The 13,835-nt window shown below is 40.4% G+C and overlaps 1 protein-coding gene across 1 annotated transcript; it reads right to left on the bottom strand.

Moving 5' to 3' along the window:
• Window positions 1–247: 247 nt before the first annotated feature.
• RB195_013275 (uncharacterized protein) lies at window positions 248–6,115 on the bottom strand (the record flags this gene model as incomplete). Its single annotated transcript, XM_064203010.1, has 6 exons — window positions 248–773; window positions 3,886–4,049; window positions 4,160–4,253; window positions 4,625–4,800; window positions 4,878–4,970; window positions 5,918–6,115. 6 exons carry the CDS (start codon window positions 6,113–6,115, stop codon window positions 248–250), a joined length of 1,251 nt encoding a protein of 416 aa, XP_064058891.1.
• Between the last annotated feature and the right edge of the window lie 7,720 nt (window positions 6,116–13,835).

Here is a 13,835-nt window from a genome sequence, read left to right on the forward strand (position 1 = left end):
GTGCTACAAATCAGTTCCAATTTATCTTTCAACACAACAAGAAAAAAAATCGTTTGGCATAGCACACAATATTGTATATACTTAGAAGAAAAAAAAAGAACTTATCATCATACAAATCTGTACATGGATCACAATCGAGCACGTGGAATTTCTGTGTATTATTTGGTTTATACCTAACATATATACTGAACCTGGATCATCACACACGACAGTAAACAACACATAAATTACTGTAGAATAAGCTTCACTAGGCAACTAATTGCGGTGGTTCTGCATTCGGAGCAGGAGCCGCTTCTCGTGTAGGAAGCGAAGGAGGAGGAGGAGGTTTCACTTCAGGTGAGGCGGACATCTCCTTATTGGAGCTGGACGATGTTGGTGACAAGGAATGAGGTGATGTACATTGTCTAACATCTGGTTTAAGGTCAAGAATCTCATCTATAGAGAGTTTGTTACGTTTTTGTGGCGGATGCGATGGCGGTGGTGTCGTTGGGGAACGATTCACCGGCAGAGGTAAATTGGAGAATTGTGAGGCGGCCAACTGCTGTTGCATCTGAAGAAATGCTGGATTGAAGAGGAATAGCGCCGGATTCATGGGGAACGGCGGCGGTTCCAGAAGACGATCCGTGTTGAACGACGGTCGTAGCGACAAGTCCTTCGGTTCGTCAATTGGCGACGGTGAATCGGTCATACTATCATCGAACTCATTTTCATCCTCACTATCCGATCCGTCCGATCCACAGGTCTTTTTCAGTTCGACACCGATCACATTTTGTCTGAAAATGAGATGGATAAAAACAGTATGGATACTTACTAAATAGAAAAAATTTGATTTTAAAAATATTTTCTTTCAGATCCTAAACACGGTTATTTGGGTCATTATCGATTAGGGAAATAATAATTTTTCATAATACCACCAAATTTTTCAGGCTGGTAGAACTGCTACCTACACAAAATTTTGTGTATTTAAAATATGTTCAAAATTACTCTGCAAAATCTCATTTTCTATCTTCCTTCGGTCTGTCCAAGAATTTGTAGAAAAATTTGTGCGAATTGCTTGAAATTGCTCCAAATTCTTGACTACAGTAGACAAAGAACTTAGAAAATTAAAAAATAGTGATTGAGATTTCCTCAAATTTATTTCCTTACAAAGAATCTTTAATGAAAATATATTAGTGATAGCTAAATGAAATAGACAGAACGTTACCAAGGGGTAACGAAAATTTTTGTATTGAAATAATGTAAAAATTTCAGCAAAATTTGAAATGTTCCTGTTGCTCGATGTGTCTCGATGCATCAGAAATAAAAACAGGACTGATTCGAGTCATTGCTCGTTTCATAATTTTCACTAACGTACAGTAATTTAACAAATTCTTCAAAACTCCCAAAATCTTAGTATCACACAGTTTCTACCTGGTCACGAAATCCTTTCGGTGCGCTTTTTAACGCATACATAGAGACAAAGAAACGGGGAAATTTCTTGAAAGTTCTTTTTTCTCTCGTTACTTTCTTAGAACGGTATCAGAGTAAGAATAAGTTAGTAACGAAAGCTCGGGAAATACACAGAATCAAAATTTTACAAGTTATCTGAGACGTAGGAGAAGCTCTGGTAGACTCTCAAAACGTTAATACTCCCCCATCCTACAGTAATCCATCTAGAATCTGCCTAAACGATTTATTTAGGTGAGTTGAAATCTTAAAGGCAATGGAGAGGTCTAGAACTGGTCACTAAAAACTAAATCAAATACCTCTGGATTTAAATTTGGAAAAGTTCTAGAAGAATAATCTAGTAATAACAATATTATTATTATTATTATTTTTATTTTTATTATTGCTATTATTATCATTATTATTATTATACAGTAGGAGTATTAGTGTTTTAGAGGAGGGGGAAGCAATAGAAAGGGGAGAGGTGAGGGTGGGATAAGTACTGCATAAAAATTGTATACTTTATAAGCAAAGACGGGCAAAGAGAGAGAAGAAATATTTAAACCTTTTTTTCAAACTGTATTCTTGAACAAATAAGGTCCCATCCTGCAGTAACAATTCCTACGAATGGATTTTCTATATTTTTCTAAATAGAAATTTGCTTCTACGATGGAAAAATTCTTATTACACTCCATTTTGAAGAACTTAAGGCTGCTCTCTTCTTATAAAAATTGCTCAAAATTCAAAAAAAATATAATGTCGGTCTTCTATATAACGTATATGTGTAGTCATCCCGTTGTTGGCCTATGATTGAATGTCAGTGAGACGTCGGCTCTCCGACGACGACGACACTCGGTGTTGTTTTGCTTTGATTTCGTCCGCTGACATGTTTCAATAACAAATTTCAAAGCGCGATTCATAGCCGTCCCGTTTCCGTTTCGTCGTTTTTTTTGCCGTCGTCGCCGCCTCCGTCGTCGTTGTCACCGATTCGGAAGTGACTATATTTTGTCTACGGATACACACTAGTCAAGAAGCATTTTCTTCTCTTTTTGAAGCGCGAAGCAAAACAAAAAAAACGATACACGAAAACTATTAGAGTCAAGAAAATGGAGGTATAAGCGAATACACGCGATGATATAATTTGAGGAGAAGAATGTGAAATTCCCTCAATTGCGAAAAGAATGCGAACGAGTATCATTGTGCAGCAATTTGTATGTATCACACAACTCGTCTCGACCCCTTACTAAGTCGAAAATAATAGGGTAGTAGGGACGAGAAATGCACGCAAAGTCAAGGACGTTGTTTCACTTTTGAGGAAATCACAACATTCCAGTAGAGGAAAAATCGAGAACTGGAAAATGTATTCGTTATTCTTCCTAGCACCATTAGGAAATCAGTGAGGAGAAAAAGATTGCCGAAAATTTTTTTCTTTTATTTTCAAAACTTAAAATTATTACGAAGAAGCAGATAGGGCGATTTGGGTCCTAGAAGCCCTGAAAACGTTATCAATTGAATTATTAAATAAAACAAATTCACGTCATTCGAAATTCTACAAAAAATCACCGTTCAAAGACTGAGAGGGGATATGGTAGTTGAAATTAGCACCAACCGTGAACTCCAGACTCCGTACTATACGTTACGGTTCCAGGTGCATTTAGGCGGAAGAATAAAGGGGTTGGGGATTTCCTTCTCCCTTACAAAATTCCCCATACGTGTCCAGAAAAGCTTTCCGACATATCCTTTCTTTATTTTCCACTCTATCAGCTCATTTCACGGTGAAATGAGCAGAGCACATGGAATTAATACTTAGGATATCGGCTAATGTCCCTTCTGGATGGGAGAACACTCTTAGAGCAACATCGGTAGCATAACCCTTTTGATTACAACTGAGAGCAACCCCGAAGAAAAAAAAAAGAAAAATTCAATTGAATAAATGAATGTTACGGGTATTTTGTAAAATTTGCTATCACATTTTCGCAAGAGGAAACATTCTACCGTATTTTCAAGTCACTTTTTAAATTTTTCGATATTCACTTTTATTTCATTTTATTTCTAATTATTTTGTCCTTTTTGAATGAGTAGTTTTTCAATTAATTTGGTCATTTTTTAAATTTCACTTTTATTTGTATTCACAAGTTGCTGGATTTGGAAAATGAGATTTTTAGAAGGATTAGAAACATTTAGTGTAAAATCTGAGTTATAAACCTAAATTCAAAACACTGCAGTATTTGAAAGGTAAAAAAAAATTAGGAAGTGTTTTATAAGAAGATTAGATAAAAATAAAATGGCTTAGTAGTTCAGGAAAAAAAATAGGTAGAATATGTAAGTTAAACTTTAGAAACAGATCAAAATCGTTAGAAATCCCCTAATATTTGTATGTGGAAGTTTCCGAGAAAGAGATCCTAAGATCGCTTAAGTAAACTGTGGATTTACCAGAAACATTCAAACGTTAGCACTCACTTGTTCTTCGCCGCTGCCGCACGATCTCTCTGCCGACGATTTTTGAACCAGTTTCCAACTTGCATAGCGGTTAGACCAGTGGCATTGGCTAGTTCCTTCTTTTTACTCGGATTCGGATACGGATCCTTGAGATACCACTCTCTTAACAGTGATCTGGTTCGTTCCTTAAGCACAAAAAAGAATTTAATTCCTTCATATCATTCAGATTCAGTTTCCAGTTATTCCAGTATTTATTTGTTCTGGTATTCAAATTTCGTACAGTAATGTTGCTCACCTTAAAACAATGCGTTTTCTGTTCACCGTCCCATATCGTTCTTGGCATCGGATACTTCTTACGAACACGGTATTTATCCACTGGACCAAGAGGTCTAAAACCCATAGAGTCTAATCGTAGCCATTTTTCACGGAAAACAACAGCAGTGATTCGGTGTTTGACCGAATGCCATATGTTTCTATCGATGACTTTGTGCGTGTAGGTCTTAACGCAAATTAGTAGAATCCATTAATTACAAGGTAACCGCATACGAGCTGCTAGGCGGCACCCTACACGGCCGTTACGAACACCAGACGGCATGCTGTACCCGAATTGTTGTACCCCGTAATTACCGCATATTAACTCCTTGCACTATGGCTAGCTACATAGAGCTAAGAGACATTTGTCTCGGACCGCACCCCACATCCGCGCATAGTCTCCGGTAGAAATTTGATCCAGAAAGAGAGCTAAAGAGCTGCTGCTGACCTGCCGCGTTGCTTCTCCGCTTCACGATAATGAGCTTCTTGCCACATATATTGCATTTTTTGATGACTTCCTTGAGTGAATTTATGATTCTCCAGGATACTGTACAGTTGTCGAAAATCGCCCATATGGAAACAGACCAAAGCACGAGCCTTTAGTACAACCTCATTAGAGACGACCTAAAAACATCGCTTTTTCGAACACGCCAATCTTTCCCTAAATATCCTATCCGCTACAGTTCTGGATAATCCCATACCTCTTGTGCTAAACTGGGAGGTAAACTGTACAGGAATCTTGCCAAACGATCCACATCGTCAGCTTTTTCCAATTGATCGCAGGTTTGGATAATCTGGAAATAAACAACTCATCTTCTCCAGTTATACATAGGCTACGAATGATTATTAGTATTGTTATAGAGCCTAGTTAGCCGCATCGCCGCCGTATCGCCTTCGTGTCGGCGGAGTTATCCAGAAAATCAAGACACTCAGTCTAATATAGATGCTCTAGCTCGTCTGGATAAATGTCTAGCTACATTTCTGGCTGGGATTCGTTTCAACGAGAGTGTGGACGAGATTTCCGGCTATCATTGACGAGAGCAGTGTATCCTAATCAAGTCTGCCGTGCTGACAAAGAGCTGCCGTGTAAATTTCATTTTAACGTCTTTGAAGAAGGCAGAGAGAAGGGTGTGTTGTGTTCGTGAGGAGGATATGAGACGAGTCAACGATCTAGAAATTGTCTTCATCGAGAGAATTTTGTGATTTTCAAAACCTGAAAAAGTATCCAGAAACGAAATTGCGTTCGCCACACAACTTCTGCAATCGCCTATTCAACGACTCTATGAATTGCTCTTGCACATTCACACATTTTTGTTGGTGAAATGGAGCTGTAACAATAAGCCGGCCTAACAATTGAGATTTGCAAAAATTTACGGAGAAAAAAGATAGATTAGAAGAAATTAGAGGAGAGAATTAGAAGAAAAAGAAAAAAAAGTATAGCTATGGAATAGATTGACATTTAAAGACAGCCTCTAACGCAATGTATTGAGTGGTGTGTGTTGAATGGTGGAATGGGATGAAGATGGCCTCGGAAAGGTTGCGCCAACTGACTCAGAAAGAAACGACATTCAAATACTAAAAGCATGGTCGGATCCGAGCGGAAATGAATCATTCAACGCTTGATATGGGGCATCCGTTAAGAAATTATGAATGAAGATTGGAACAATAGCGATGAAACACCTACACACATATCATCTATCAAAAATTAAACAAAAGAATTCGAATTCCATGAAGTTCTCACCTGCTCAGCAGTAAGATTTGATGTGGTAGGTGAACTAGGATTTAGTACAGGAATAGCGGCTGTGGGAATTTGTGGAAATAATCCCGGTGCTGCACTTGTAGCAGCGGCTTGTAGCGCTTGTAAACCGGCTAAATTGGCGCCCATCCCTTGTAACGCCAATTGCATCCATACTTTTTGAAGTTGTTCCGGTGTGAACATTCGAGCACAACGAAGAACGACGACGGCACGATGATGATGTCGTTGCTGATGATGTCGACGACGACGACGACGTGGGGCACAACACAGCAGCAGCGACAACCGTACCAACACAATGATCCGCCAGCTTGCTTAATGATATGGGCGGAGTGGCGGGCGCTGATTGGCCGGACACGCCCCCACACGGCGGTGATGATGGGAATAGCGGGCCCTCGGCGGCGGCGGCGGCGACGATGGCGACGATGACGACGGCGACCTCCGCGCGAAATACCTTAGCCGGCTGGAGTTAGTCAGTGAGTGAGCGCCGAGGAGTGAGTGATAGGAGGTGGAGGGTATCGCATTAAGTACGATTAACCACTGGAATTTATCTGGAAGCTAAGCCTCTCCCTACATGAGCCGGAAATCTGAGTGCTTAAAGGGTATTTCCGGTGTAATTCCCAGGGAATCGACTTCCACGGATCATCATTTCCGCTACAATTCACGATCGTAGAGATGTATGGGAAGCTCAACCGGGCTTCTCCCTGAAATTCCCCTCAGTGTGAAGGATGAAAATTTTCAAAAACGGTGAAAAGCACATTGGCTAGAGCTTTACCTGCAGCGATTGTTTGTCCGCTGCTGCTGCTGTTTCGGCTGCGGTCGTTCAGCGGCGGCGGTGGTGGTGCATTTCGGCGCCATCATCGCTCTCGGTTGCTAAAGCGCTTGTTCAGCATTCGTTCAACTTTTCTACATTCATCTTGTTATTTTTTCATCGGAATTTTTTCCGGAACACTTTGTTATCACTTTCCGGAACACTTTGTTATCTCAATATTTATTAATTTTAGCAATTTTCTTCTTCGTTGGCACTCAATTCATTTAAAAAGCTATGAATTCACTTCTTTGAGGGGTAGAAATGTTAGAAATGAGTTCCTAATCGATTTTTCTGTTTTTTTTTTGCTAACCTCGGGAGTTCCCACAGGAGTTCTTCAATGCTTTCAAACTGCTGTAGTCGTTGCTCGGGTTAAGGCCCTAGATTATACACAAGATCGATTATCTTTATTTATCGAATCCATTATCGATTTTGGACATTATTCAAGCTGAGACAACGATTTCCGCACATTTCTTTGGCAGCAATTAATACTAGTAACTTGGGTACATTAAAGGGTTGTTTGTTAAAATTTTAAACAGATGACTCATCCTGAAAAAGTGATCTCTTCTGAAGTATCATTAGATATCTAGCTTTACTGATGTAATAGAGATTTTTTTCCACGGATCTACACATCTTTAACTGTTTTCAGCACCGGAAATTCTGCAAAAAAGTTAAGTTTAACATCGAATTTGTGCCGAATTGTACAAAAATTACGTCTGACATCACATTTGGCTGAAAATTCTGTGGATTTTAAATAGAATTCGCCAATGATCACTTCAACTCCCCAGATGATTTGAATTGATTTTCTCAAAGATTTCTATAAGCGACCATATGCGAAACAATTCAAACTTCTTGACCTTTCGAGGTTTTCCAACGATTCCTAGCCCCTGTCATCAAGTTGCATCCGAATAAATGTGACATTACTTTGTTGGAGGCCGATGAGTGGAAACCTGTCCGTGTGACGGCGATCATTTATTGAACATAAGTAGTCGAGAGTGTTTTTCTACCACGGCGCCATCTATTCTCATCTCTCTGTGTGTGTGTATGTATGTATGTGTGTGTGTGTTCTCAACAACAAGTTAAGAGGGTAAAGACACTCTTCGTGGACCATTAGAACAGACAACGCTCAACGCTCGTTATTACGGTAAGTCCCCGTTCGTTGCTGATCACCTCCGGTGCTAACATCCACAAAAATCTCGAGCGGTTACATCAGATAGTGGTGTGAATAGCCGATTCTCCCCGCGGCAAAATAATCGTGTAAGTTGTTCGCACCAACCTATGCCAAAAGCATTATCCACGAGCATTTTTTAACACCAATATCCGGCTACAAATACAATATCCCTTCGGGTAATGTGATGCTGCATCCATCCAAATCCATGCCTTAATGTGCCCTTCTCTGCCGCGTTATCAATTCCTCGACGACGTCTGCAACGACGAATCGCCCCGATTTCCCCACGGAGCGCAAATTGCCATCAAGAAGAATTTGTGTATGGCGATTGTGTGCTGGTGGTGGTGCTGGTGGTGGCGATGGCGTCGGGCGATGGTGGTGCTGGTGTCTTCTCGTCATGTCGCGCTAATGGCCTGTAATGCGCTCCTCACAACGCGCTGAACACGCGCATCTTTTGCGTTACATCTCTGCGTCTCCACATTTTCAAACGCTATTTCCTCTCGTTTTCCGTACATCTACAAACGAAATGAGTGCATTCTTCCTTAAAACGTTAACCTTTTCACACCTACATCCTCATAAAAAAACACTAGGAAAATAACAATTTCCCATTACCTGCTTAATAATGAGTAATTTTTCCCGGAAAATTTCAAAAAAATTCCCCGAAAACTTTCCAAGAGGAACTCTGATGAAGAACTTAATATCCGATCCGATCGCATCATGCAATCTTACGGGGCAACTTCAGCGATCTGCCGCCGTTTTTCACACCGTAATCCTATTGCGATCATACCCGACGCCGTAGCGTCTCAATTTCTTACGAACCGTCAGCAGTTCCAGCAGTCAATCGACGGAATTCGATGTGATACCGTAACCTGTCTCTGGACTGTATAGACATATACAAAAACTACGAACACGAACTTCTCTTATCAAGGTCTCCCTTCTAGAAGACTAATGTCGAGTTAACAAAGAGAAATGATACGTGACATACGGTACGTGGTGTCTGGTGACACTGGGAGAAGTGAAGATTCTCGAAAGAATTACCCGACCGGAATTCATGCAATTTTCTTTTTGGAAAGAAATTGTTTATTTAAAAACATTGCCTAACGATATAATAGTGGAGACAGCTACATATTACACGTGTTAGTCACAAAGAAATTCCAAAAAAAAATAGAAGAATTCCAAGAAAAATAAAGAAGATTAAACGTCGAAGGTGAATTCAAAAAAAGGAGCTCACTAACGTCTTTTTTTTTGCTTCCTCAAATAAGGATGCGTTGAACCCAACTTACTCCCTTCCAACCTCCATTTTCTTGGAATTTTTCTTCTTTTTTTCAAAGTAGTTTGTGACTAACACTGCTATGTGAAGAAACAGAAAATCAATTTGGTAGTCCACGATTTTCGGAACGCTACTTTTCCCAAGTTTTAGTGACGGAGAGTCGAGAATGTTTTGTGGTAGATTCGACTACAAAATATTTCCTTGGCCTCTCAAAGCCTCTTTGTTTCCAGACTACGTTTTCTGATATCGGATCGTCGTGGGAGTCCGGTCCGAAATAAATTCACCAGCGGAAATTTTTTTCTAAATCAATGAGTGTATGGAATCGAAGTATATACACGACTTAGGAAGAAAAACTTTAGAAACACCGCTCAAGCAATTGCAAAAAAAAATGAAATTAGGAGAAATTTTCTTTCCTCAGTTATTCTGGATACGTGCAGCCATCTTATCCAGCAAAATAGGGTCATAGATGTGTGAAAAAAGAACTAGGAAGACAAAAGGTAAGAGTACAAGTAAAAAAGAAGAAAAAAGAAAAAGAAAAAAGATTGTAATTGTTTTGTAAATGCGAATAGTTTGTGAAAGAAGCTGTTTTTACCTGGACAATTCAGTTTCCGATGAAAAGGTTCGAGGGAAAGAGGAGAGTTACGAATTTTGGACTCGTTATATGTGGAGTTTAGTTCGGCATCAAGTGACCCGAGTCTTTTTTTTTCAAGACAGTATCACCAGAATTTCATTGATCTTTCGCGACGAAAAATCAATCAATCGAACTACGACAATCAAAATTTTTATGGTGAACCTTGCCTCTTACGGGGACCCAAATAAGCTTTTCTACGTACGTCCTCTTACGGTATCTGTGCAGGTAGAGGCACAGATTGTAAAGTGGTTGCATGGACAAAAATCCGCTGCTTGACCGCCACCGTTCGCCACTCATTGCTGCTGCTGCTGCTGCTGCTGCTACTGTTGGCTGCCGTTCGTCAAGATGGTTATTCTGACAATGTTTGCACTACTGGCACTCAGCGTGTAATCCGTAGAACGATTAGACGACACGCACACGCAATTAGGATAGTGTCAAGCGCGTTGCGTCATCGACGTTAGCGAATCCTCAGCCTGCTGACCACACAGATGCGCCCGAACAACCATGAAACTACACAACATACACACTAATCATTGTTGATTAGTCATTCATCGCGTTCGCATAACCGGGAAGGGGTGGCGGGGAATCATTTAGCTGGATTGATTCTCACCAACGGTGTCTATTTACTGCCGCATGTCGATAACTGTGTATGTAATCGAAGAATTTCCTGTGTCCTTAACTAATCGATGCGAGGATTACGTTCTAGGATGATGAGTGTGCGCAATCCACGGATAGGATCACGAGGATTTCTCAGATGAGGATAGCGATTCCAGTTCACTCTACTCTCTTTTACGAATGATACGATGCATTCGTCGTCGACGTCTTCGTCGTCGTAATAGGATCGGGGGGAACTTTCGGAAATATCGATCTTTTGGGGAGGAAATCGAACGTTAATGGGTGTGTGCGATCAGATTCAGGTTGAATTCGGACGAAATAGTGAGAGATATCTGCTCTGATCTTAGAAAAAAAACTTTTTTTCACAGTTACCGCATCCATTTTGGAGCATTTGTATCATTTAGGTCCGGATTAGTCTCTCGAAAGGCATAATTTTGTGTTTATTAGCAGCTAACTCACATTTTTTCCTAACATTTCTATTGGTTTTTTTCCAGAATTTTTTTGCTAGAACTAGAGATTTTTATAGGGTTCCCTCAACAGAGCTTTCATAGAAATATCGTGAGAAAAATCGCAACATTTTCCATTCATGTCCTCAACATTTCCTACCGCTGTCCTTGATAATAATCGCGTAAGCCGCTTTCAAACAGCTTAAACATCGTCACATTCGCACCCTTCGCAAATAATTGGACTAAACGCCAGCTGCTAAAAGTCGTTAGCTGAACAGGCTCTTCGTTTCGTTTCGTTTCGTTTCATGAGCTTCTCGGTGGCGCAACATTAGTCCTACGGTAGTTACAATATCCACTCATCTCCTCATGTTTGTTTATCGGATCCCCTTCTCCACTGCAGCTCAGCTCGCTCAACGCGACATGTTCCTCCTCCTCTCATTTCACGTAATCCACTCCGATGCTCAGTTTGCGTGGATAAGAGCGCCGGCAAGTAGCGTATACTGTAGGCATGTGTCTGTCTGCGCATGTATGTTGTCGTCGGGGACCCGTATCACATTACAGTACTCCTCGCCACTCGTCTTGACTCCGCCCAATTCGAAGAAGAGTCCGCGAATCAGCCGCTGTAAGAGGAGGAGGACGGAACGAGAGCAGCGTCCACGTCGTTTCCCATGGATGTGATCGGAGCTGGTGATAGGCATCGTATGTCGTCTAAGTCGTTGCTGTCAAGGACTTCGGTGCTGATCGGATTGTGGTGCGATGCGTGAGCGTAGTGAATGCGGAGTGGGGTGTGTGTGCGAACCTTGACCATACAGTAATCCTGTTAGAGCGTTTCCGACACACTGCCAATGATACGCAGCTTACGCGACTCAAGCGAGCGCTCATACAACTATTCGCGCTCATTTCAAAGACTACACCACACAAAAACCCTTGAGGAGAGGAGGAGGAGGAATGACGGAGAAGATGGGGGGGGGGAGTGTGAGTGTGAGAGAGGGAAGAAAACCGCCGCTTGTCGACAACGATGACAACGAAGCCCAAACAACCGTTGCGCGCTCTATTACAACCGGGCACGAAAGTAGCAGCAGCAGCAGCAGCACGGTATTACGTCAACATCGAGTTAATCGAGTCGACTGCCGGGGTTCTTTACGAGGCGAACAGCATTATGGATCGCATAATTAGGTGTCCTTAAGTACATTTGGAAGCCTGGCGGGATTTTCTTGCACTATAACGTGTGGAAGATCGAACGATAATGATGTGATCAAAACTGAAGAAAAATTAGTAGCACACGAGAAGAATAACAGGAAATTTCCCTTCGAAATCCCTACAATTTTGTCACGCGTTTAGGATTTGAATTATTTTCAGATTTAAACAATACTAACTAGTATTTTTTCCTTGATATTTAGAGCTGCTTTTATTCGACGAATCTCAGAACTCGAGAGGGAAAATGAAAATTCCAACCAGATTCCGTGTAGACACACCAAATGAAAGGGTTAAATCACAGTATTGAACATTTCCGTGTGTTTTTTCCCCGTAGTCTTACGGTAGAATCCACGGAAGAATCCAGGATCCAGGTAAAAAGAGACGGAAAACCGCTAGATTTTTGAAACCCTAAAAAAATTGAATAACTTTTTTCATTGCGCTCATTTTTTTTTACAAATGCATATTTGATGTACATAATTCGAAGCCCTTTAGCCCATAGTACATAAGTTTCCGAATATATTTTCTATATTTAAGGGAATTTTCCAGATTAGCTGCTGGTTTTCATATCAGCTAACCTCACTTCATTGCACCACGAATCACCCAGACACTTGTGAAGTGCTCTTCAAAGTACAAGTGCAGCATGTAAAACGTGTATTGATGCTGGAACATTTCAAACCATTAAAATCTAGTCGAATACGAACAATGCTCCGCTTCTCTTCTTTTTTTTTCGTCGGTCTCAGTGTTTTCCTCTTGTTCTACGAAGTGACGAATAGCGATGTATTGAACAGCGATATGTTAACGGTGGAAGTTGGATTCGTTCGCCTCCCCCCGTCACGGCCACACATTCATTGCTCGGAGTGGTTTCCGTTTTTTTTCTGGGAAAGGAGCATTTCCACAAGGATTTTTTTTCAAGGAACGCCGTGTGGAAATTAAATCTCGGTAAAAATAAAAAAGTTTTCTGTATAAATGAAGATAAAATACATACAGGAGAAGGGTTAGCTCAATCTAAACAAATTAATCTCTAAAATAAGGATTATTAGAAAAAATGTAGCAGTTTGTTGAAGTGTATTGAACAACGAATAGGATATTTACGTGTGGTGACACTTTGCACTTTTCATCTCTCCACTTTAATTGCTTGGACATGAATTTCAGAAAAAAACAGCCAAAAATTCAAGCTGAAAGGTGACTATTGAAATTTGTGAGGTTATTTTTGGTCTTGAAAGAACTTTAATTTTAAATCTAAGTTGTTAAGACATTTGATTCCATTTCTCATGCTAACCTTTTGTTCTCCTTCTGGATGTTGTGTTTCCCATTTTCAGCTGCGTTTTCCTTAAGAAGGCTGCTACGGCCACGCCATTTATTTCCGGTGATCTGCTCAAAATTTTGTTTGGGTGGGTACATTCCGTTAAATTAGAACTACTTTCCCGATTTTCAATTCTGTCAATTTTTAATTTAAAAAAAAACATCTAAGGTTCACCACAACTACGTTATATTTATGTATCCTTGCAAATTTGTAGTGGTTTTCTTTCGAAATGTCCAACAAAACAGCATAAATTTCTCAGAAAAGGTTTGCGTCATACGGTAAGATCCAATTAATTATTTTTTTTTTATTTTTCGACATTGCCTTAAATTTTTGATTATGCGGATCATAAGATTCTAATTTTCACCACAATATACAATGGTATATCGCTAATTGGATATCATTGGGACCCTCATGTGACTTCTCGTCGCTCTAATGAGACGTTTTGTTTGAGTCTATATTTCTCCGTTG

The sequence above is a fragment of the Necator americanus genome, chromosome V (assembly GCF_031761385.1).
Source record: "Necator americanus strain Aroian chromosome V, whole genome shotgun sequence".
Lineage (NCBI taxonomy): Eukaryota > Metazoa > Nematoda > Chromadorea > Rhabditida > Ancylostomatidae > Necator > Necator americanus.